General features: G+C 33.4%; 3 protein-coding genes across 4 annotated transcripts in view; all 3 read left to right on the top strand.

Annotated features, from left to right (window-relative positions):
* The first annotated feature begins 909 nt into the window (after window positions 1-909).
* LOC101885675 (uncharacterized) lies at window positions 910-9,855 on the top strand. 2 transcript variants are annotated; one of them, XM_021479349.3, is made up of 6 exons: window positions 910-1,805; window positions 3,255-3,374; window positions 3,855-3,918; window positions 4,028-4,095; window positions 4,186-4,259; window positions 9,065-9,855. In XM_021479349.3, exons 1-6 carry the CDS (start codon window positions 1,799-1,801, stop codon window positions 9,506-9,508), a joined length of 777 nt encoding a protein of 258 aa, XP_021335024.2. In that variant the 5' UTR covers window positions 910-1,798; the 3' UTR covers window positions 9,509-9,855. The 2 variants fall into 2 exon arrangements, with proteins under 2 accessions (XP_021335024.2, XP_073770843.1); XM_073914742.1 differs by having other exon boundaries at window positions 1,602-1,805; window positions 4,025-4,095.
* Window positions 9,856-10,132: 277 nt separating this feature from the next.
* timm10b (translocase of inner mitochondrial membrane 10 homolog B (yeast)) lies at window positions 10,133-13,873 on the top strand. The gene is given in 3 exon segments (NM_001017829.1): window positions 10,133-10,297; window positions 10,410-10,505; window positions 13,170-13,873. Coding segments are annotated over 3 exon segments (609 nt in total). The 5' UTR covers window positions 10,133-10,270; the 3' UTR covers window positions 13,656-13,873.
* A 2,671-nt stretch (window positions 13,874-16,544) lies between these two features.
* Window positions 16,545-26,200, top strand: part of ilk (integrin-linked kinase) — a 34,279-nt gene continuing 24,623 nt past the window's right edge. Inside the window, 2 exon segments of the mRNA NM_200571.1 lie at window positions 16,545-16,590; window positions 22,679-22,959. Of these exon segments, the coding sequence (NP_956865.1) occupies window positions 22,871-22,959 (89 nt within the window). The 5' untranslated portion in view covers window positions 16,545-16,590; window positions 22,679-22,870.

The following is a 26,200-nucleotide window of genomic DNA, read 5'->3' as shown; positions in this document are numbered from 1 at the left end:
GTGGTATTAAAAACTAAGGTAAATTCCAGAAATATGACTAGGTCATGCAGGAAACTTTACAGCTTAAATCATCTATTACCTTCAATAAATCACCCAGCTAATGCAATGTGGCTTTGAATGCCACAAAACCCTTTTAATATGATGAAATGGCAGCCATCTTTGAAATTACTCTGAAAAAATTATGTCTGCAATATTGTTGAATTTGAACAAATTAAATTTAGTAATGTTCAACTTAATTTGTTTAAATTCAGCCTAAATAAATTGTTTGCATTTAACTTAATAAAAAAAGTAAATTCAATAAATCATTTTAAAATATTTTTTTCAGTACATAATGCTGAATTCCTGTTGCGGCTGAATGTTTTTTTAGCAAAGCGATGGCTAACAACCGATTGTCTCAAGCCTCATAAAACCTCAGTTTACGCCTCAGATAGTCGAGACAACCAACTGACAAAACCACATCAGACAGTGACCGGCAGATACTGTATATCCTCCATCTTTGAGGCTTAATCCACAAAGGCCATTAACTTGGCCTTAAACTTCATTAGCACATAATTTCTGACGGTGGCTGATTATATAAAATAATTTCAGCTGCATTTCTGTTTCAGTTTATGCTATTAACATAAAGTTTGGCCATTCAATATGCGGTTAGGCTACCATTGAAGCAGAATATAGAAATGAAATGCATTTGTGATTGAGTAAAGTCATGCAGCCTGATAGCCTTTTTGTGTGTTTAAATGCAGAGAAAACAAAAGTGTGTGTGTGAGAGAGAGAGAGAGTACAAAGAGTTTTGTGCATTGTGGTATTTGCTTCAACAAATGCGACACGTTCACGCAGAAGGACGTTTCCTGCTCTCGCTGTTGTGGTCGGAAATGGAAAATTCAGAAAAAAGGATTGATCATTTTAGCATTCATGATCTGCATCCTGTACTGTAACCATGCTTCCAATCTACTGTTGTATTTTGTAATATTGTGCATAATATAGAGGGTAGGGTGTGAAAAAACAGTGGTTAATATTAAAAGAACAGTATGTGAAATTTTAGATAAAAAATAGACTTGAATGTACTGTTTTGAATATTAGAACATCATTTTGATTATAAAAACGCTTATGTTTTTTAATTTCTATACAATAATATCATTTCTAAACGCAAACGGGGGATTTATTGCATATACAAAACAGAATAACTATACCGTGGAATTACAGTTTTGTTTAATTTCAAGGATATAACCAAATATTAAGGACCCAAACATAACATTCTGAGAAATTATTCAAATAATGAAGTTTTATCAATGCTTGAAAATTTTATTTTCACCTTATTTTCAAAAATAATGACAAGATTTTGCTTACACATAAAAAATAATGCATGACTGAAAACATGAGTAGGCCTATTTAACTTTCATAAACAAAAATACAAACCACAAATTTTGCCCCCTAAAAACATGGGTTAGTGTATTTCTTTTGTTTAAAATGTAAGCCTATATTAAAATACAAGATAAATCAAATTTAAATATTTAAATACTAAACATTTTCTTGATCACTTTTTTTAATAAACAATGACTGACTGAATAAATGTACATTTAACTACAGTGAGCAGTTGATGACTCTACACAACCTGTCTTACTTGTGATGTGAACGTTTGCAACGAATAAGGTAGTCGCTACATTTCCTGTTTGTAACCGAAAACATCTTAAGACGATAAAAATAGCAGCAAGACTACTGCACTTGTTCTTGAACATGCTCGCGTACAAGTGAATGTTTTATCAGACAGGCTTTATTGGAGATTTGACCCACTTAAATCAGGATGACAGGTAAGATAAACAAATTTTTAACACGTCTGTATGCAAACATTCTATGTTACTTTTGAATGCATCATCTTTAAATAAAAGCTCTCCATCAGTAGATGTTCTTGTATAATGGCAGACTAAAACTGCATAAAAAACTGTATTCGTTTGACTTGAAGAGATTGAAATCCTTACATTTTAGGACTTCTTTTTAATATGTTAAATTACACTTGCCATGAAACAATTACTACTAATACAAATTTATGAACTGATCCAGATTAGAGAAGTGTATAAATAATATAGAATATAATAGTTAAATCTATACAGTAGATTCATGAAATCCTTTTTACTCATTGAAGGAAACTTCTTGATTTGTTTTAAGGATATGTGTGTGTGTTTATAAACAGTTTGAGATCATTTCTGCCTAAACCAAATGGATGAAAATGTTATGATATTTATTTAAGTTTCAGGAATTAAAAATAAGGGTCACACTTTATTTTACTGTACAACTCACAATATTAAAAAACCTTTAACTAAGACTATCATCGCAGTAAACTACTAATTATCTGTTTATTAACTGTTAGTAAGGTGTTTGGGTAGGATTACAGATGTGGAATGTGATCATACTTTATAAGTACTAATAAAAAAAACATTTGCTGCTTGTTCATATAATACAAATATATTGAAACTACACAATTTAATTCAACTTAATTGTTTTATGTTTAATCAACTTAAATTTGTAAAAACGATTAATCTAACTTAATAGATTTGTGTTGGGACAACATGAAGGAATTGTGTGAGACCCTGCATTTTTTTTACAGTGTATGAATCATTTATTAAGCATTAACTCGACATTAATATATTCTAAAAGTTATATTCTAAATAGTAAAAGAAATGAACGGCAGATTGATCAAGAACAAACGATATATTTAGGATTTGCTAATGCCTAATGCACAGTAAAAAAGCTATTAGTAAACTGTATTTAAAAAAAAGTTAGTAAAATCACATAATAGCAGACAAGTTAAGTCAACCCAACAGATTTAAGTTACAATGGGTTTACTTAGATTATTTTTAAGTAAAGTCAACTTGTTGCTTTTAAGGCAATTTGTTTTACTCACTTTAAGTAATGACTTTTTACATGTGCAGTTATTCACTCAAAGAAATTGTTTTGCTGCTCGTTCAAACTTATTTACAATGAGCTGAAACAACACAAGTTATCTTAATCTGTTTATGTTAGGACAACATGAAGGAATTATGTGGAACCCAGCATTTTTTAAGTGTTATAATGTGTTAGCCTAAAGTGTTGGCAAAATAATAATATTAAAAAAACAATAACAACTACAAATAAAAATTGGACCAAATGTTAATATGATCACCAACATGCAAAATATAGTGAAAATAAATGAGATGTAAAAGATGTAGCCAGTACAATATGTCAAATAATGAACTGTCCTTTAACTCTCTCTTTTGCTCAAGGTTGCTGTAATTGTACAGTTGCATATGTGGCAGTTGGTCTGTTATCTATTGGGCTGCTGATATCTCTGTGTTTAAATGTCGCTTTCTATTTATTAAGAAGAAAGGAAAGAAAATGCAGAGGTATGTTTTTATACAGTAGGTCTGAATTGTATAGAATAATGTGACCTTGGACTGCAAAACTAGTCATAATTTATAGTCTAAAATTTAAATATATACACAAAAAGCTTTTCCATTGATGTATGGTTAGTTGTGATAGGAAAATAGTTCTCCAAGATACTGGAAGATCTGAGGGTTTAAAAAAATCTAAATACTGAGAGTATGGCTGAGAATACTCTGAGAAGATTAAGAAATCATTTACAGAAAGGAAATTGACAACATGTCTGAATTAAGCATGATCTTTTACTTAATGGTCAAATCATTTTTGGCACAAAAGGAAAATGTATCATTTCAAGCCATAAAATGTAATTTTGGCTACTGCCATAAATAGACTTATGCGACAGTAGACTGGTTTTGTGGTCCATGCAGGTCACGTATTCAGAAAGTACGTTGAGTTCACATTTACTTGTAGACATTAAACGGTTTCCTTTCTTTCGTATTCAGCCAATGAAAACATGTATGATTATGGAGATGAGGCTTTACGCCGAGATTCACTTCAGTCTTACAGGTGACACATTAAATAAAACAAAAATAAGTTTTAATTTAGCGCAGATCCTTTTCACGCAGCCGCAGCTCTTTGAATGACAGAAATGTGCTTTCGGTTCTGTGTTAAGCAGGTTTGAGGATGATGAAATGGAAAGACAGGAAAATCCTATTTATGGCAATATCTGTTTAGAAGGAGGAGGTAGGTTTCGCTCAGTTGTTTTAAAGTAGTGAGTGCTGCTAATAATTCAGCTGTTATGGTGATGAAGAATGTGTTGTGTATTTAATGCAGGAGCTTTTGAAATGGCTGAGGATGTCTGCTATGAACAGATGTCTCAGGCAAGCACAGTAAAGCATGGATTGAAGGTATGTTTTTTAAGCAAATTGCTTTGGAAATTGCTGATATTTGAAGGTATTCGATGCAAAAAATGTTTGATTTCAGAATTTAAAAAACAGCATGCTACTAAACATTGGAAACTATCTTTTAAAAAGCTATTTATCTGTTAAATGTTGATGGCTTTATCACAGTTTTTATTAAAAATTTGATTTGTATGATCATTTTTATTATTTAAAGTGTTATTTTCTTTAAAGTGACCCTGCACCACAAACCTCTTACAGCCTTATGTGGCATGCGCATATTTTTGGCAATAACCAAAAATACAGTGAATGGGTCAAATAGTTTTTTTTCTTTCATGACAAAAATCATTAAAATATTATATAAAGATCGTGTTACATTAAAATATTTTGTAAATTTCCAAATGTAAACATATCAAAACTCAAATTTTTATTATTAATGTGCATCACTAAGCACTTCACTGGGTACAGTTGAGGTTAGAATTATTAGCCCCCCTTAAATTTTTGTTTATTTATTTATGTTTAACAGAGCAAGGAAATTTTCACAGTATGTCTGATCAAAATTTTTCTTCTGGAGAAAATCTTATTTGTTTTATTTTGGCTAGAATGAAAGCAGATTTTAATTTTTAAACACCGTTTTAAGGTCAAAAAGATTAGCCCCTTTAAGCTATATTTTTTTTCTCGATAGTCTACAGAACAAACTATCATTATACAATAACTTGCCTAATAACCCTATCCTGCCTAGTTAACCTAATTAACCTAGTTAAGCCTTTAAATGTCACTTTAAGCTGTATAGAAGTGTCTTGAAAAATATCTAGTCAAATATTATTTACTGTCATCATGGCAAAGATAAAATAAATCAGTTATCAGAGATGAGTTTTTAAAACTATTATGCTTAGAAATATGTTGAAAAACTCTTCCCTCCGTTAAACAGAAATTAGAGAAAAAAATAAATAGGGGGCTAATAATTCTGATTTCAACTGTATCTTTAAAGGTGATTTTCTCAGTATTTAGACTTATTTTTTTATAATCCTCAGATTTGAGATATATCTCTGTAAATATGGTCCTGTCCTAACAAACCAATAATCAATGGAAAGCTTATTTATTCAGCTTTGTTGATTCCAAATCTAAAATTAATTAAGTTAACACAAGTTACTTAAGATTGACTTTATTGTGTAAGTTATGATTTAAGTCATGATTTCAGACTTATGATTTTGTTGTCCTGTGCAAAGACTACAGACTATATACACATGTACATACTTCTTTATTTATTTGTTTCTTTGTTTAAGTGTTAATTGCCTGGATATTGTTCTTTAATAGATGACTGACCAGTAACAAATTGCATATTACAAAATTTGATTCTGTTTGGGATTTCAGAAATGATTCTTTTAATTATATACGCTGATTTGCAGTTCAAGAAATATTACTGATTGTTATCTGTTAAAAACAGTTTTGCTTGTTTTTATCTTTGTATCATTTTTTGAATGATATAAAGTTTTACATGTTTTTAATAATCAAGAACACATTTCAGAAAATACATTTATAATATAATAAAGATTTTAACTCAAATAAATGTTCATGAAAATATCAACAACCCCAATAATAATTTATCATAACAGAACAGCAATTCAATATGATTTCTGAAGGATCATGTGACACTGGAAAATGAGTTTTGATGCTTACAATTCATCTTTGAATCACAGGAATACATTTTAGTTCAGAAATATTATATCTAATATTTAATTTATTATTTATTATATATATAATATTTTCAGTATATATATATATATATATACTGAATATATATATATATATATATATATATATATATATATATATATATATATATATATATATATATATATATATATATATATATATATATATATATATATATATATATAATTTTTTTTTTTTTTTTTTTCAGTATTTCACTTTGTTTTAAATCCTTCACAAGATTTTTGGGAGTTTTTTACTCAAAAAATGCAAACAAATAGACTTTTTATTTCTTATTTTAAAATCTTACCCATCCCAAACTTTTACTTCATTTAACTCTTTTGTCTAATGCAGTTACAAACAGTTTATACATTTTTAAAAGTAAAAAGTGTTGCTTATTACAAGTATTTGTATTGCAACTTGACCCCAAATTAAAAAACAGACTACCAAATACACAATATTCACATGTTGTTTCATGATAATTTCAATAGCTGAATGATTATCAAAGCATTCTTGTAGAAGGCTGCGTGAGAATGTACACATGATAACTATTTTCGGCCTGCACGCCCACACATCTCATAGAAAACAGACATGTGTGGTACAGAAGGTCTTTTAATGAACGTGCCTGTGGTCAGAGATCTCAGACCACCTTCAGCAGAATGTGTGTCAAAAGTTTCATTGAAGTCATACATTTATAATTCAATTACTATGCAGCGGTGAAAGTAGTTCTGCAAGATACTGAGCCTTTCTTGTAAGTTCAAATCAAAACTAAATTGACGCTTTTTCATTCTTTAATGACATATTGTAGAATATACATTGTCCATGCACATCTATTCTTTTTATTTATGTGTCCTATTAATCTTTACTTAAAATCTCTGATTGACATGCATCGGCGCAATGACAGGATAATAACACCTACTATACAGCAACCTGTTTGAAGTATATGAGATGCAGAGATAATGATCAAATCAATTGCTGATGGACATACTGTAATCAAGTATTATCCTACTTTTCTTTTCGGTCGGGATGCTATCTTAATTGGATAAATGTCACAATAGAGCAAAGAAAAAAAACATACACTTCTGTTTCATTCCAACATTTGGTAATAAGTTGTAAAGTATTTCAACATAAAAATACTGTTTTAACATTAAAATCCATTTCCAAATTCAAGGCCTTTGTTAACATTTGAAAAGCTGTTTTACTCTAATATATGTTACAATAAGATAAACAAATATTATTTTAACTTTACTTTCATGCCAAAATTTGCAATTGAGTTTTAACCTTGTTTAACATAACTTAGTCATAAATTTATTAACATCTATGACTATTTGAATATTAAAAGGGATCACTGATGTTCAAAATTAAGCCCTGTCAAACTTTTTTTATTATCTCTTGTTTGAGATTTTGAGTTGAATAGGCATTACAGACACTTTCATTTTCAGTCTTTGGCCTTAAGGTTTAGTCTTTCTTAACATTGCTTTCTATGAAAATCTTTTTAAGGTCAAGGTCAACTTTATTTATATAGCACCTTAAAGTAACAAGAATGTTGACCAAAGTGCTTCACAAACATGGCAACAATAATAAACAGTTTAAAAGACATGACAATATGCTACAATAAAATTTTGATCTAAAAATAAATGTAAAAAATCTGTATAATCAATAAGTCCTAAAAACTGATTTCTATCAATAGGCCAGAGAGAAGAAGTCCATTTTGACTATTTTTTTTGACTAATTTTTTTATGTAGATGAAGCTCTAATTTCTAAAGGTAAAGTGTTTGAAAGTTTTGGAGCATAGACTGAGAAGGCTCTGTCTCCCTTTGTTTTCAGTTTTTTGTGTTATTTAATAACATGCTATCTATTATAACTATTTTTCAATTCAAATCAGTGCTCAACTTACAAAACCAAGCCCTGCTCAACATTTTTACGCATCAGACAAGCCATTTAACTCAGATATGCATAGATAATACTGAACAAAAGACGACTATGTCATGCAATCGCCAACTAAAATGACGCAAGTCTGGCTATTTCAACATTAAAATCAATTTTCAATGGACAAAATCAAGTCCTGTGACGATAGAAAATAAAAAGATGATCTGTTTTGTGTCCAAATGTTGTATTTCAAGAGTAAAATCTATAAAAAATACTTTACATATCAAAATTTAGATAAATTCCCAATAAAATCTATAGCTCTGTCCTACATTTAATTTATTTTTAAATTCAGAAATAAAGCACAATGAATTAGAAAAGTATATCAGCTTTCTCCTGTTTTTTGTCTCTTCCCAAATTAATTTAAAAATCATGCTGTACATTTTTTCTTATATTTAAGTTATTTCACATCATAAGAAAAGAGCATAACATATTCAAGTTAATGCCAAAATTTGTCGTTTTGACTGAAAATAACTCTAACTGAAGTCCCAGCCTTATTTACTCAGATATAAAGACAGCTGCTGCTTCTGTTTCACGCCATTATTTGACGTCAGTTTTAGATTATTTCAACATTAAAAGAAAATATCATTTGATAAAATCATGCAGCGACCTACATTTTCTTAAATATAAACACAACCGCAAAGAAAGTCTATCGCAACTTCTGTTTCAAGCCATAATTTGGCATCAGTTTTAGACTATTTCGACATTAAAATCAGAGATGCAAGATATCACGATGCATGTTTACATTCTGAGTCTCAGAGAAAGTCATGTTAACTGCATTGCACAACTTATTTTTGTGACCTTTGCTATGTTGCAATTTAACCTAAAGGTCAAACTGAAGTTTTTTTTGTTTTTTTTCCAATAAGCACTGAAGGTGGTACATGATGAAAAAGGTGGTACATGATGAAAATACAGATTATTTTTGTAATCAGCTAAACATGGTTTAAAAAAAAATATATATATATATATATATATATATATATATATATATAAAATATATATATATATATATATATATATATATATATATATATATATATATATATATATATATATATATATATATATATATTATGGAGAAAAAAACATGTCAAGGTTAATCTTAGTCTTCCAGTTAATGCTTGTCTCTTTTATTTTATAATACATTAATTTCTATCATTGTCATTTTCACCCAGGTCCAGCAGGGGGACGTGTCTTATGCCTCTCTTGATCTGACAGCCAACAAAAAGCGAAGGAAGAAGCGAAAATACCAAAAACAGGCTCAGACTCACCAGGCCCAGACGCATCCTCAACCCTCATCCCAGCAGAACTGCCTGGACCAGTATCCTGAGGATGATAGCGCCCTCCCATCCCGGACCAGCAGCCTCATGGTGTCCCGTCACAGCATCTACCTCAACAGCCATCAAGTAGCCCTGGAGGCCGAAGAAAGGGAGAGAGAAAGAGAACGAGAGAAGGAAATGGAAAGAGAAAGAGAACGAGAGAAGGAAATGGAAAGAGAAAGAGATGAAGATGCAGAGACAGAGTTTGAGTTGCACAGAAATTTGCACGAAGGCTTTGATCACTCCCTCGGTAGATCAAGACAAAGTCTAGAACAGGACAGTTTACAGTTTGAGAGCTAAATAAAAACACATTTAGCATCTTAAAAGTTGAAACACAGGATATTGTGGGGTGTGATGTCAACACCTGTGATATTTTAAGCTAAGTGCTGAAGTAGGCTGCATCTCTCTCAGACACACACACCCCATAGCCTACTATGATGCCTGTGCTGAGAGGAGACCATTTCAAGTATCCATCTGTTGTTGGGCATACTAAAAGTAATATGTTAACATATATTTATCTGCTTGTTTATTGCTATTTTAAAATGATATTTAGGATGACAAATAAAAGACTTGTAGGCTTCAATAGTCATCATTTGTAATGTATTTTTGTGGTTTTGTTATGATATTAAAGGTCTTGGTGACTCTTGTATGTGCTTTATTTCATTGAAGCTTTGAAGGTGCAAAAATGTAGGGTTACCTAATATTTTCTAACAAAAAAAGTGGGATATTTATAAACTGTTAGACGCTCTTTTAAACGAAAATGACTTAATAAAAATAAAACTAAGTCTTCATTGTGTCAGTTTTATGTAAATGCATAAAAGACAGGGGGAAATGCAACAGAAAAACTACAGTAAGCTTGATAAGCGATTTTTCCAAACTTACGCCGCGACAAACCCTATGACGTATTTGCTCCTGTAGTCACGTGATTGTAAACATGGCCGCGCGCTGTTGAAAGTCATGCGATAGCTCTTAGACATCGTTTCTTTTTTCGTGTGTTTTGTAATATATTTAGAATTATTTAGACGTTTCTCTTTATACAGATAGATTACTAGCAGTTTTATAATGGACCCCCAGGGACAACTGCGTAATGTAAGTATGACATCCAACGCGTCCACATCTTTTAGTTAATTCGTAAATGTGTCAAATGTTTTATACGTATTTAAAAATATGTACGATTTTAATTTTGTGCTCTTTTGTGTAGTTACGAGACTTCCTTCTCGTTTATAATCGCATGACTGAAATCTGCTTCCATCGGTGCTCAAGCAATTTCAACTACAGAAATCTTACAATGGATGAGGTGAGGCTTGTGATCCTGCACGACAAAACCAGATATAAGTGACTTTTTTTATTGTGATTTATGCTTATTTTAGAAGCTGAATAAATACGCTTCAAGTTGATGTATGTTTTTGTTGGGATATGAAAATATTTGGCCGAGAAACAACCATTTAAAATCTATAATCTGAGGGCTCAAATGAATCTAAATAGAGGCAGAAAATACTTTTAAACCTGTCCAGATTAAGTTTTTAGCAATGCATCTTACTAAACAGAAATTAAGCTTTGATATATGTACAGTAGGGCATTTACAAAAAAATCCTGATGAGAAATCTTTACTAAGGATAATATTTACTTAATATTCAAATTATTTTTATTATTATTTTATTTTATTATTTCGACTAGGCCTGGGCAATTTGTCCTAAAACCAAAATCTCGATTAATTGAACATTTTAACTCGATTACGATTAATTAATGATTATTTTATTTATTTATTTATTTTATGTTTTTGCCCTCATAGTTTACTTCACTGACTGGTTTTGCACAGTAAATATGCTCACATTTTACAAGTGAGAGATTTCTGAATGAAGGATGCATAACTGGATTTTGAAATAATTGAAGGAAACACACACTATCTATTATCTATGGTTATTAATTGAACATCAGTATTGAACAACTGAAATTAAATCACACATTGCTTAAAACAATCTTATAAACAAAAGTGAAAATAAATAACTTGCACTTTTAGGGAAAAAATATTTTCAATGTTTATATTAAAAGTAGAAAATAAGCAGCATCTCTTCTAAATAATATAATAATAATAATAAAAATATTTTAAGCTGTGCATTTCTTACATCTTCTGTAAACAAATATTTTAATTTAAATAATAATTTTAATGTAATGGAAAATATGCAGTCTCAAGACATCTCTGGCGCAGTTTCCAGTCATCGTCACTGTAGTGCAAAGTAAAGCTTAAGGCTAGGTCCATCGTCCTACCTGACCAGAGATCAGATGTGGCTGCAAACCCTTGACTCCACACATGGTAGGGAAAGTAATTTAAAAAATTGACCTGGAAAAATTAGACCGATTATAGGTTCTGAATGTCGATTTCGATTACTTTTCAATTAATTGCTCTTCCCCTATTTATACCACGTGTTTTTGGCTATTTGGCTTATAGAACATAAGACTGTTATTGTCGTTGCATATGATTTTATCAAATAAAAAGTTACCTTTATAAAAATTTACCTTTGTATGCAGTTAATTTATTTATAATTGTAGATATTATAATGTAAGTTTTATAAATATATATATATATATATATATATATCTATATATATATATATATATATATATATATATATAAATATATATATATATATATATATATATATATATATATATATATATATATATATATATATATATTTATAATATATATATATATTTCCGTATACTAATATAATCAGGCACAGAACAAAAGAAGGAAAATTTTAAATGAAATGGACTTGTATGGAAATCAAGCTAGCAGTAAAATATTAAATGACTGATGTGTATCAACTTCCTATTGTGGAAAAATTGGTTTTATCTTAGCACATTCGGATATTCTCCTAAATAATATAATTTCATAAAAGTATTATTTGCAAATTTGAAATAATGAAATCATATTAGCAGCCAATGACTATCAAAGTTCAACATTGTTCACAGTCAGTTAAATAGTGCTTATGTTGTTTTGAAGTCATACTTGCATGCAGTTTCAGACAGAATATTCAAAGTAGCACAGTAAAGTATACAGGGACCATGTCACAAGTTGTCACTGCTCTGTGCAAATACAGTAATAAAACTAACTTTACCTCAATCAATTTCCTGAGATGTGAGATATCTAAAATTTGTTTCTGTAATTTACGTGCATTGACATCACAAGCTATGAACATACTAACATATTTGGGTACAAAACAAAAGATGAAAGATTAAAAGAGAAATGGCTTCGTAAACAAAAATTACAAACTTCTGTCATTTTCCATAAATCTGCATCATAGGGCAGGAATAGACCAATATTGTCAGTTTCAAACCAAAAGAAGCAAGATTTTTAAAAAATTAAATGCTTTCGCAGACACGTTTTAATAGTTATTTTTTTTGTAACTTCTTTTTATAAATCCTCAGAAAAGCCTGATGTCTCAAATAAGGCATAAGATAATCACAATTGCAAACATTTTAAAGTTTGTTTTTTTTTAATATATCTGAGCAATATCACACTAGTTGCAGTGCGATATGGCTGTATATCGGCACTGGTGGGAGGCGTACATTGTGTATACCACCAGTAACGATATATAGCCATATCACACTGCTATGAGTGTGATATTGCATTTATACAACAGTTCGATGGCACAATCATGTACATAAAGCAGAAAATCAAACACTCAGAGTCACCTCTAAAAAACCTCAAAAGTACATTGTTGTCCAACAGCTGTAATATTTGTCAAACTGTAGTGAGTTCATTGATCTGCTGTCATTCTATTTTGGGTGGAGTAATACACAAGAGTGAAGAGGCTGTACAAGTGCTGTTCTTATGGGAATATCAGATGCTATCAGCCAATCAGATTCAAGAACCAGATTAAGGAGTGCAGATTTATTTTGCCTTTATATTCACATATACTCCCATTTGCCTCTTTTGTTTATGTTGGTTTACCAGGAGCGCTGTGTTGACAGCTGTGCAGGCAAATTAATAAGGACCAATCACCGTTTAATGGGGACGTATGTGCAGCTGATGCCTGCAATGGTGCAGAAGCGCATGCAGGAGATGGAGAGCAAAGCTGCAGAAATGGCTAAAGCAGAGGCTGAAGCTGCAGCGAAAGCAGGAACATCAGTACCAGATAACCCTTCTTCTGCCATCACAAACACATCAATGATGTCTCCATCAATCCAGGACATCCCAAATACATCTTCTACAGCACCTGAGAGCTTTCAGATTCTCTCATCTCCTAATAATACATCAGATATTAAGACATCATCAATGACGAATGGCTCAGCTTTTGGAGAAACAAATTTGCATGCTATAACTAACGACGCAAAAACCTTTACAAATCAGTCTTTAGATGAACTGATAACACCATCACCTGTGAACACATCAGTTCCTGAAACACCAACTGCAGGAGGCGCAGGACAAACTCCATCTTGATGGCGAGGCAAAATGTTGTTTATGCTGCATATTCAGTCTTAACTCAGCCTCCAAAAGTCACAGAAGCCTTTTAAGACTGTTGATCGTTTTTCGGTGGAATGGGCTTCATGAATATTTAAATACCTCTATTACAACATTGAATAATTATGTAGTGCCGCCTGGCTAACATGTGAACTCTTTCTTTTAATAAAAATGCTCCATGTGGAAACTAAGATAAACATTGAGCCTGCTTTATTTATTATTAAATCTGTAAGTGTTATATTTAGTTACATAAAGCCACCATGGATTATATTTTTGTTTTCTCATTCATTCATTTTCCTTCAGATTAGTCCGCTGATCTATATAGAGAACATTCTCAAGTTCAAGTTGGCTTTATCGTCAGTTCAACAGTAGGCAGTGCAGTACACAAAGAAATGAAACAATGCTCCTCCAGGACCAAGGTGCTACATCAAAAGACAAAAATTGACAACATGACGAGTGCAAACTGCAAATAAGACAGGACAGACAACACATGACAAGACAAGAAAAGAAACGGTTACAGTAACGCCAACCAGTACACTCTGGATGTTGTGCAAATATTGAATGAAATCCACTCACCGGCCACTTTATTAGGTACACCTTACTAGCACCGGGTTGAACCTCATTTTGCCTTCAGAAATGCCTAAATCCTTCGTGGCACAGATTCAACAAGTTTCTGGAAAGTTCTTCATAGATTTTGGTTCATATTGACACGATAGCATCACACAGTTGCTGCAGATTTGTCGGCAATGAGTACAATGAGTTTATTGTCATGTTCAAGAAACCAGTCTGAGATGATTCACGCTTTATGACATAGTAGGTAGATAGTGGGTAGATGGGTACACTGTGGTCATAAGGGGATAAACATGGTCAGCAAAAATACTCAGGTACGCTGTGGCGTTGACACGATGCTCAATTAGTACTAATGGGTCCAAAGCCTGCCAAGAAAATATCCCCCACACTATTACACCACCACCTCCAGCCTGAACCATTGATGCAAGGCAGGATGGATCCATACTTTCTAGTTGTTGATGCCAAATTCTGACTCTACCATCGCAATGTCGCAGCAGAAATTCAGACTTATCAGACCAGGCAACATTTTTCCAATCTTCTATTGTCAGATTTTGATGAGCCTGTGCAAATTGTAGCCTCAGTTTCCTGTTCTTAACTGACAGGAGGGCACCCGGTGTGGTCTTCTGCTGCTGTAGCCCATCCACATCAAGGTTGATTGGAGATGTTGTGCTTTCGGAGATGCTCTTTTGCATACCTCGGTTGTAACGAGTGGTTGTTTGAGTTACTCTTGCCCTTCTATCAGTACAAATCAAACGAGTCTGGTCATTCACCGCTGACCTCAGGCATCAACAAGGCATTTGCGCCCACACAATTGCTGCTCACTGGATATTTTCTCTTTTTCTGACTATTCTCTGTAAACCCTAGAGATGGTTGTGCGTGAAAATCCCAGTAGATCAGCTTTTTCTGAAATACTCAACCAGCCCATCTGGCATCAACAACCATGCCAGGTTTAAAGTCACTTAAATCACCTTTCTTCTTCATTCTTATGCACGATTTGAACTGTCAGAAATGACCATGTCTACATGCCTAAGTGCATTGAGTTGCAGCCATGTGATTTGCTGATTAGAAATGTGTTATCAAGCAGTTGAATAGGTGTACCTAATAAAGTGGCCGGTGAGTGTATAATTACTGAACAGGTAAACATTTGTCATTGAGGTGTAAATGTTGTACAGAGTAGTGTAAAAATAGCAGTTGGCTAATATACCTGTAGTTGTACATTAAGTTTAGAAGTCTGATGGCTTGTGAGAAGAAACTGTTGCACAGTCTGGATGTAAGAGCCTGAATGCTGCTGTATCTCTTTCCAGACGACAGCAGCGTGAAGAGTTTTTGTGAGGGGTGTGTGTGATCAGCCACAATGCTGGTGGCTTTTTGGATGCAGCGTGTAGTGTAAATGTCCATCACAGAGGGAAGATCGACTCTGATGAATGGTCGGTGAATTTTCCAAACCAGGCAGTCATGCAGCTGCTCAGGATGCTCTCTATCTTTCCTCTGTAGAAGGTTGTAGGGATGTTTGGTGGAAGCTATGCCTTCCTTTGATAGTAAAGATGCTGCTGGGCCTTCTTTGATTTAGAGCTGATGTTGAGGGACCAGGTGAACACCAAGGAATTTGTGGAATTCTATACAGATCAGTGGCTTAGTCCTTTATTTATCAGGGGTAGCTACAGCAAAATGAACTGCCAACTTTTCCGGCATATATTTTATTCATTCACTAATTATCTTTTTGGCTTAGTCCCTTTATTAATCAGGGGTCCCCACAGTGGAATGAACCACCAAATATTCCAGCATATGTTTTAATGTTTTCCAAAAAAAATTGCCTTGTCCATAATGTTATATGACCCTTTTTATGTAACACGAAAATCATGCTTTTGATAAACTAAATAATAAAAATATGGTATTGATCTTTCTATTAGTGAATTTGAATTTTTTAAATTGTTAAGAAAAAAAAATATTTATTGAAAAAAAATCATGCTGGAAATTATAATAATTTAATTGTGTTTTAATGTCTTCCCTTAAACACCAACTTAATGGAAACGATGCATCTACAATTACTGCCTTTGGTAAATAGTTAAAAATTAAGGAAGAATGTTGCCAATTTCACAGGGCACATTTCTGACTGAAGTAAAAAAAAACATTACCCGAAGCCATGTTTTTGTTCGCTGTCCAGCCGGTGGCGCTGCAGTGGCGCTGATCTTCGCGGATTCGCGGAATGAGTGTGTGTGTGTCGGCGGGGAGGAGATCTCAGACTCGGGCTCTAGTAGGGTGTGGACGCTGGAAGAGTGTCGGGTCCAGACCGTCCCAGTCATCTCCGTTGGTCCACTTCAGCTAAAAGCGGCCATATAAACAGGTAACGATGATTGTTATGATCGATTGAGTGTAAGAGAGGGAAGCATGAATCCTGTGTTGATCGTGTAACTTAGTTCAGTCACTGTGGGCGTATTTATGACTGCTAGCAGCATTAGCGCAGTAGCCCACTGCAGGGCAAAAGTACTGCCGAATGTCTATAAATAAAGCGTGAAGTGGAAAATGAGTTCATTATGCATAATTAAGCAAATTATCATTCAAATAGCGGTATTTTTCTTTTGATTTACTTAAGTTAAGAGTCTTTGGTCACTCTTTGAATGGACTGTCTGTTAGCTCCGTGGCTAATGTCACTACTGCTTTAGAGAGAACACACGTAACGTTATCTGTCTGTCTGTCCGTCCGCCTGTCTGTCTGTCTCTTTCTCTATATTTCTTATCTATCTATCTATCTATCTATCTATCTATCTATCTATCTATCTATCTATCTATCTATCTATCTATCTATCTATCGTTCTAATGTCTGTCTGTCTGTCTGTCTGTCTGTCTGTCTGTATATCTGTATATCTCTTCATTTGCCAGTCTTACTCTCTGTATTGTACAAAATGTAACATTTTTGAACTCTGTCTGTCTGTCTGTAAATCTATCCATCTATCATTCTGTCTGTCTCCATCTCCTGATTTACCTGGCTTACTGTCTTTAACAAACATCAGTTTATTTGAAGCTGTCCAACTAACAAATATATATCCCACTGAACCCATACCAGTCTGTCTGTCTAACATGTTCTTATATATCTTCCTGTTTGTAATATATAAATCATTTTGTTCTATTTCTCTTTGACCACTTGTCTTTCTCCATGAGGAGTTCTGTCTAACTGTTCTTCAAACTTACTTGCACAGCTGTCTGTCTCACATTTAGTTTATTTTCATTTCCATTTCATCCATTATTCATTTTATTTGCTTGTCTGTCGAAACAACACTTGTCTGATGTCTGCTTATCATTTTTTTCTCAATATGGATCTTTCTGTGTGTAATCCTTCTCATCTTTCTATGAGTCTGAACTCTGTTGTTTACCAAACTGAATCAATACCAATGAGATTTGCTTCAGTTATTTAATTTCTCTGTCATTTTCTTTGTCAACACTTTTTGTCATTTTCTTCTTTCTGTAAACACTTTTGTTCTTTTTTAAGTGTAGTTTTTTTTTGTACAAAATCACTCCTTAAAGCCAATTTATCACAATCTGCAATATACAGTTCAAGTCAGAATTATTAGCCCCCCTTTGAATTTCTTTCTTTTTTTAATATTTCCTAAATTAGGTGTAACAGAGCAAGGAAATTTTTACAGTGTGTCTGATAATATTTGTTTTAAGTAAATAATAAAAAAAATGTTAAAAATAAAATTTTTTAAAGTTATATATTTTCCATAGTCTACCAAACAAACCATCATAAAACAATCATTTGCCTAATTACCCTTACCAACCTAGTTAACTTAATTAACCTTGTTAAGCTTTCAAATGTCACTTTAGGCTTTATAGAAGTGTCTTGAAAAATATCTAGTCAAATATTATTTACTGTCATCATGGCAAACATAAAATAAATCAGTTATTAGAGATGATTTATTAAAACTATTATGTTTAGAAAATCTAAAATTGGGGTAAAAAATAAACAGGGGCTAATAATTCTGACTTTAACTGTATTTTAACGGGACAGTTTAGCCAAAATTAAAAATTCTGTCATCATTTACTCGTCCTTCACTTGTTTCAAACCTGTTTGAGTGTCTTTCTTCTGTTGAATATAAAACATTGACTTCCTTAGTATTTTTTGTTCCTAATATTGATATAGCTGCTTTTTTTCCATAATTCTTCAAAATACTATTTTTTAACATTTCTTCTGAAGTGTATTCAGTGAATTTGGAACATGATCCTAGTATTGGACTTTTAGGAGCAGAGGACAGTTCTTGCAGTACAGTAGAAACCAAACGCATGCAATTGTATTTTGTATGTGTGTTGCAAAAAAACTCATTTAACAAATGTGAAAATCTGATCCTGTCCCCAACTTTGAAATAAGGGCTAGAGAACTTGGAAATATGTTACATAGTGACAAATTGTCCATTTCTGACAAGATTTGGGAACCATTCATAATATTTTTGCAGATAGGCGGAACTAATATACTTTTACAAGACTATTGTGTTAATAAATATTTTATAATGTATTTTGGTTTCATTGTCCATATACACCTTGCTTCCATTTTTTTTGTCCCAGCCAGTTCCATATTATGATTGTCCACAGAGCTTAACTTTTTTTAGCACCAGCCACTGTGGCTAGTAGTTTTCCAATGTTACTAGCCACTCATCATTTTCACTAGCCACAAGTTTGTTGGGAAAATATATTTTATTCATTAATTTGACTTTGACATGCTAAAATTACTTGATTTAAATTTTGTGTTATGTCCACACGCCTCCTTCATTAAACCTTTTTGTTTTTTGTGAATGACCTTGCTCAATGAGCATTAGAAAATAAGTTTCATGCTGTCATGTACAATTAGTTTCATTTTCATGTGACTGTTTAGGGCTCAAGTATGTATTTTTCAAAATTTTTCAAACTAATTATTTCCTTCCCACAACTTTTGAATGATGTAAAATATAGTTGCATAAATACACTTTTATTTAACAACAATGTTCTTAAAAAAACAACTGGCATTTAAAAAAATGATTGTCATAAAACTATGCACAGTAGTCTGCCAGGCCAAATCACCAGTTAATTATACATAAATTGAGCTAATCTCCTTTTAAAGCCATTGCAAAGGATGATAATTAACCATATTAAAAAATAACCGCAAGCAGGAAGCAGATGAAAAATACCATGTGCGATAATGAAAGTATGATCATGCTATTAAAAGAAGCAGGACTGTGGGTGCACGAGCATCGCTTATTGTCCAGTGAATTTCAAAGACAACCGATCACAGCAGTTCTGTTTCCAGGCACACAAGGTAACGGTAGCGTGTCTGTGTCTCACCGTGTGCATGATCAACCTTCACTCAGTATTCCCCTCCTTTCTTTTGCTCGTGTGCAAACAGTTATTTTAACAGTTAGTCGTGCTGCTTCTCGATTCAGAGATCACATTTGCACGCATATTGACAAACGATCATAAATTATAATTCTAATCTTTAATGACTAGCCAGCACTGGCAATCTAAAAAATATTTTTAACCAGCCAAAGTGGCTAGCTCTAACCCGCCACAGCTGAAATCTACCCGCATTTTGGCAGGTTGGCGGGTATTAATGTCAAGCCCTGATTGTAAATGTTATTCATGTATGGTATGCCTTTTAATTTATTTTTAATGAACCTTCCACAAACATTTTGATCAATGTTTGATGTGTGGGTTTTGAGTTTTTGTAGTCCGCTAAATCCACTGTGATAGAGTACTTCCAAGAGAACTTTGATGTATGGTCCATCTCTTTCTTGTAAGGATTTAGGCGGTATGGTTTGTATGATTTTTTTTTTCAATGAAAATGAACATAACAAGTAAAAAAACAAACATTTAATGTTCAACTGAACCACTTGAGTACAAGTAAATAGTGAGGAATTTTTGGGGGGTGAACTGTCCTGTCCCTTTAATTGCATAATAGTTCTCAAAAGGTTTCTTAAAACGATTTCAATCAATTGCTCTTTTAAAAAAACGGAACATGACTATAATTTAATTTTCTAATTGAACAAACAAAGAAATGTCTAGAGCAAGTCTATTAAGTGAAGTATGTGTTGGAGGAGTGATGTCAGATTATTAAAGAAACACATTCTTTGGCAGAGGCTTGTTTAGGACTCGGTGAGGGAGTGATATGTGTTTTAACAGGCCAAAACCTGCATGATTACATGGGCATTTATCACAGATCAGCATTGAATGAACCCATTGCTTAACTCTATGTGGTGAAATAAAAGACTAGAGTAGCTTATCCAAAAAATACACTGACCACTGTTTTTTAAACTTGTGCAACTTGTTTTTTACTGGAAGATATTTTAAAGAGTATATATAGGTCAAGGACAACGCCAAGTCCAGATTCATGCCAAGCATTCAGTCCAATATGTAGTACCAAATAACAGTATGTTTAAATGAAAGATTCTGAAATGACAGTCAACTGTTCACTAAGCAATATGAGTATGGCCCAAAATATTTTGGCATGGTAAAAGTGTGAGACTGACAATAAAGTGGCGGAGAGGCTTATGTAAAAGAGTTTGTATGACTAAAAATAATACCAGGGCTAAAAATATATTGTTTTATATTTATTTGATATTATCTGTGTTATATGTATATCATATATATAACATTATACAACATCTACTTTCTCCTTACAAAACAAGTACTATGATTATAAAAAAATAAAGGAAAGTCTTTTGTGGGGCAGCATTTTAGATATATATATATATATATATATATATATATATATATATAATTTTTTTTTTCTTTGGCATTATGTGGTTTTGAATTGTAAATTTAATTGAATTACTTTAAAAATGTCATGTGGTAGCCATCAAGTAAAAGTGATAAAATATTTCTTTTGCAGTTCAATACTTTTTGAGTATCTTAATATTTACTTGCATTAATTAATATATTTACAAACATTTCATTAATTATTCTTAAGTTGTATTTATGAAAAAGTATTTAATTCATTTGTATGTTTAAAATATAATTGTATTATATTGTAATTTTTTTTATTAAAATAAGTTTTTCTCTTATATCTTTTTCTTAACATTAGAACATTTAAGCCTATAGCTATGGCTATGTGACATTATGACTTTAGTCTTTTCATAAAAGATGTGTAAAATACATTAATTTATTTGTATAAATATGATAGAAAAACATCACTGACCTTTTCATTTTTGGGTATTTCTTCAAGGATGTGTTCACACTTGGAAGGTTTAATTTGATTAAAGGACTCTCCACTTTTCTTTTTTATTTACTGGTCTCTTATAATTAAACTGATAACTTGAACCATTTTTGAAACAATTCAGCCGATTTCTTGTTCTGGCAGTGTCACTTTTAGCTTAGCTTAGCTTAGCATAATTAATTGAATTAGACTAGACCGTTAGCATTTCATTCAAAAAAAGAGTTTTGATGGTTTTCCTATTTAAAGCTTGACTCTACTGTATTTACATTGTGTAATAAGACCAACATTTCTAGGAACTATTCTTTCATTCTGGAGTTATAGTCAAGAAACTCAACAAATCAAACAGAATGATATTACACGGTGCACAAGGATTTATGCTTTCAGAGAGCACCTTTAAACCATGGAGACAGGAGAGATGTGCTGTTGTGCTCCATCAGATATCATGACAGATTTAGTATGATTAGATGTCTTCAACAACAAACCAACCTTTTCCATTCAGATAATTACAGTTAATAATAGTCCTCATAAACAATTAATTTACTCGTTTACTTTCCTTTAACTTAGTGTCTGATTTATCAGCGATCGCCTTAGTGGAATGAACCAGCAATAACTCTGCATATGTTTTATGCAGCTATAAATATAAAAGATACTGTTTTTGGTTGGATTAAAAAAACGTTTTACACTTTTTAACACTCTTTAACATGTTTAACAGTAGAAGACTTGATAAATGAAAGCATAGAAAGTTTCAATAATTTCAGCAAGTGTGAACGCTACCTTCTAAAACTTTATGGACACCAAACAAGCAGACCGAGACCTCTGAAAAGATGAGTGCAACAAACTCTGGCGCAGGTCAACTGAAATACTAATACAACATGGGCTAAAGACGTCTAAACTAACCAAAAACAGGACATGATGTCACAATGCATCACCATGAAAGGACAGAATGCTTAAGCATGCCTGTTTTTCTCATCAAAGTTACAGCATTTAACCAAGTACACAGTACTTTTGTGGATATAAGGTCAATTCTGTAGTAAAATATGCTTCTGAAATGGCTTAAAAATTAGCTTCAGTCTTAAAAATGAAATGCTAAATAATCCAGACCAAAAGAACCAAAATAGTGCGAACACACCTCTAAACTTCTTGTAATGTTTCACACTTTGTCATTGTTCCCTAGTGACTTGAACTGTGACTGTGTATTTAGTGCAACAGAGATCAGAACGGCTCATCACAGCTTCCTCCTTCTCGTCTCTCTGCAGTGCAGCGCAGACACCAGACACTTGCCCTGAGGCTGTGAAGAGACTGTCCCATCGCACCCTTCCCGTTGCTGGATGTCCTGTCCGCCCTCACCTGTTCTCTTCAGGGTCCAGCTGCATCAAACGCCTCTTCCAGGACACTCCTGGTAGGAGGACGATCCATTGGGATAGTGTGAGAGGAGAGAGGGTGCCGAAATGGATGACATCTTCACTCAGTGCCGTGAAGGCAACGCGGTAGCCGTTCGCCTCTGGCTGGACAACACAGAGAATGACCTAAACCAGGGGTGAGTGCATTCTTGAGAGTTTGCAAGGGTCATAATACGAGCTATTTTTAGAAGGTTTGACGTGGGCTTGTAGAATTTGCTTATTTGTGGTCTTGTACAGACTTTCTGTCAATAGGGGGCGGATTCTTGAAATGTTGTGTGTGTTTTGTGACGAGCTTTTGTCTGGTCTTGTCCCCTAGTTCACCCCTTACACTTTTATCAGTCTTGTAATCCCTAGGCGCAGTGGTGCAGTGACTCAAAGGCAATGAGGGTAGATTTTTATCAGGTTTTGTTTGTGGCACAGATTTCATTCAGTTATTTGGTCTGTCGTGGCAGTACAGGTATTTTTTTAGATTAAATAGATGATTTTGAGGATTTAAATAGATTCAATTCAATTTGCTTATTTGTGTATCACTTTTCATTGTACCAAAAGTATTGTACCAAAACAGCTCTACAAATGGTATTTGTAATTAAGTTAAAACTCAATTAATAAAAATTTAAGGTTTGTGTAGGGTGGACACTATAGCTTCCAATCGTATACATAGTTAATCTGCAGTTATACAAAATAATTTTTCAGTATAGGTGATAACTTTTTAATATCTTTGTAACATTGTGTTTTAGTGTGTTTATAAGAGAGTGTCTGGTGCATATAGACAGGAAAGAGTGTTTCTAGGGCTGGGCGATTGATTGGAAAGTAATCGAAATCGACATTTAAAAGCTATAATCGATCCAATTTTTCCAGGTCAATTAGGGTGCTTTCACACCTGCTTTATTTAGTTCAATTGAATCGCACTACAGTTCGTTTTCCCTTTTGGTGCGGTTCGTTTGGGCAGGTGAGAATGCAGCAATCGTACTCGAGTGCACACCTAAAGCGGACCAAATAAGCATACCGAGACCTGCTTGAAGAGGTGGTCTTTTTACGCTTTCAAACGAACCCTGGAGCGGTTCGTTTGTGGTGAGAATATGATCTGTACTAAAACAGGTCCAACCGCAAAAAGTACTGCGCCTTTTGGACTAATCCAGCTGCCGTAGGCTGATGCGCTGTGCATTATGGGATATGCAGGAAAAATATTTGTTGACAGTGCTTTACCAACAGAGAGGGGAAAACATTACCTGATGGATCATTGGTAATATTTCCGCAAGATGAGCATGTCGTAGTGTAGCTAAATTAATTCACGCCTCCTCCTGAAGTGACGAACGATGCATTCGTTCCCAGCCGCAGCCGTGCTTCATTCTTGAAATGTATAGTTTGTCAAAAGCAGGGATACAGTCAGTCAGCGCAGTTGTCCCTCCAGAGTAAAAACAACATTTTGTATCTGTCGGTTTTGTTTACTTGCGGGAGTTTATTGGCATTTTCCCGCATGTGAATTCTAACCAATCAATAAGCAGTTTAGGAAATATGTTTAACAACATCTGGCCAATATGAGATGTGGATTTTGTCAGGTGACTGCATTTTGGTTAGTTTCAACTGGCTCGGACCAAAGCCAGCAGTGTGGTGTGATAACAACCCAAAGACGGGAGAAAATGCAACAATGTATCATTTTTTGCCCTTGGTCCGGACCAAATGAAGCGAACTACAAATGTGAAGGCACCCTTACTTTCCTTACGGCATGAAAAGTCATGTGACCCCGCTCTGTTAATGCTGATTTATACTTCTGCGTTGAACGCACGAGTATGGTCCAATATATCCTTCGCAGCATCGCATACCTATGCGTCTCTCAAAAAATGTAACTACAGGTCACACACTAGCCCCTTTCACACATACAGACCTTTCCGGAAAATTGCCGGCAATTTTCCGGAAAGGTTGTATGTGTGAACAGGTCCTTTTTGAAAATACCGGTAAATTCGTTCTGGCTATTTTCCGGAAAGAGAAGTTGTAACATTACCGGCAATTTGCCGGAATGCTGCGCTGTGTGAATGCAGAAGGAAGATTCCCGTAATAAGCACGTGCACGTCTAGAACGTGCTGACGTGAGACGTCTGCTTTAGCCAATCACAACAGTCAGACGCATTTACGTCCGCGCGGTTTGTGAGAATAAAAGCCTTTGAATATTTTTCCAGGCACATTTAGCTGCTAGAAGTTAGTCAGATCACGTTTATATGTTCTTCTTAATGCCAACTGTGTAAATAATCATCGATGAGATGCTTATGATAAGCCGTTGTTTGTTTACCTTCAAGCTTTGCGTGCGCCTATGAGCGCCTGCACACGCACATATTATGAACATCTCGACATGCGAAAGTGATCCTGCGAAAGTTGTTCACAATATTGATCATCCACAGAGTTTGTAATTTAGTCAAATGTTTACAAATACAAGCGCAGCCGTTTAAAGCTCATTTGTGGTGAATGATGTCAGAATTTACCGGTATTTTGGAATGGATGTGTGAATGCTCTTTTCCGGAAAATTTCCGTTAAGTCCTCGCATGTGTGAACAGCGCTTTTTTCAATATACCGGTAAAGTCGTTCCGGAAATTTACCGGTATCACTGTGTGAAAGGGGCTATTGGTACTACAGTGACGATGATTGGAAGCTGCACCAGAGATGTCTTGAGAAGACATAGTTTCCATTGCATTAAAATTATTATTTACATTAAAATATTTGTTTACAGAAGATGTAAGAAATTACCCTATTAAAATATTTATTACAGGATATACAAGACTTATTTCATTTAGAAGAGATGCTGCTTATTTTCTACTTTTAATATAATAAACAATAAAAACAATTAATTTTGTTTACAAAAATGCAAGTTATTTATTTTCACTTTTTTATGAAGAAAAATGACAGTTGGTTTTAGGCAATGTGTGTTTCAGTTTCAGTTGTTCAGCATTGATGTACAATAAATAATCATAGATAGCACATAATGTGTTTCCTTCAATTATTTTAATGCAACCTTCTTTCAGAAATCTCTCACTTGTAATATGTGCGCTACTGTACAAAACCTGTTAGGGAATTATGACAACAAGCAAATCAAATATATAAACAAAATAATCGTTTAGTAATTGTACTCTAGTTAAAATTCGCCCAGCCCTCAGTCTTTCCTACAGTTGGTTTGTCAGGCCCACTTACCTGTGTGTAGCACAATGTTTTAAGGTTTTTGTGTGGTGTGCTATGTATCACCTGCCATTATATCAGGAGATATACTACTTTGTTAAATATGTTGCGTCAACCAGGTGGAAATCAGGAAAAAAGTATACCAGAGCCTGTCGAAAGTATAAATCTTGCTTTTAGACGCAGTACAGTACTTCTCACTGTGTGACCCCATCAC

Source organism: Danio rerio, chromosome 10, assembly GCF_049306965.1.
Source record: "Danio rerio strain Tuebingen ecotype United States chromosome 10, GRCz12tu, whole genome shotgun sequence".
Lineage (NCBI taxonomy): Eukaryota > Metazoa > Chordata > Actinopteri > Cypriniformes > Danionidae > Danio > Danio rerio.
The sequence above is the reverse complement of the archived record's forward strand: the minus strand, read 5'-3'. Positions and strand labels throughout refer to the sequence as shown.

Bases quoted from the DNA above. Each gene is read 5' to 3' on its own strand.
- LOC101885675 (XM_073914742.1), top strand. The intron at 3,375-3,854 runs GTATGTTTTTAT...TTTCGTATTCAG, and splicing joins AAAGGAAAGAAAATGCAGAG to CCAATGAAAACATGTATGAT. The intron at 4,096-4,185 runs GTAGGTTTCGCT...TATTTAATGCAG, and splicing joins TATCTGTTTAGAAGGAGGAG to GAGCTTTTGAAATGGCTGAG.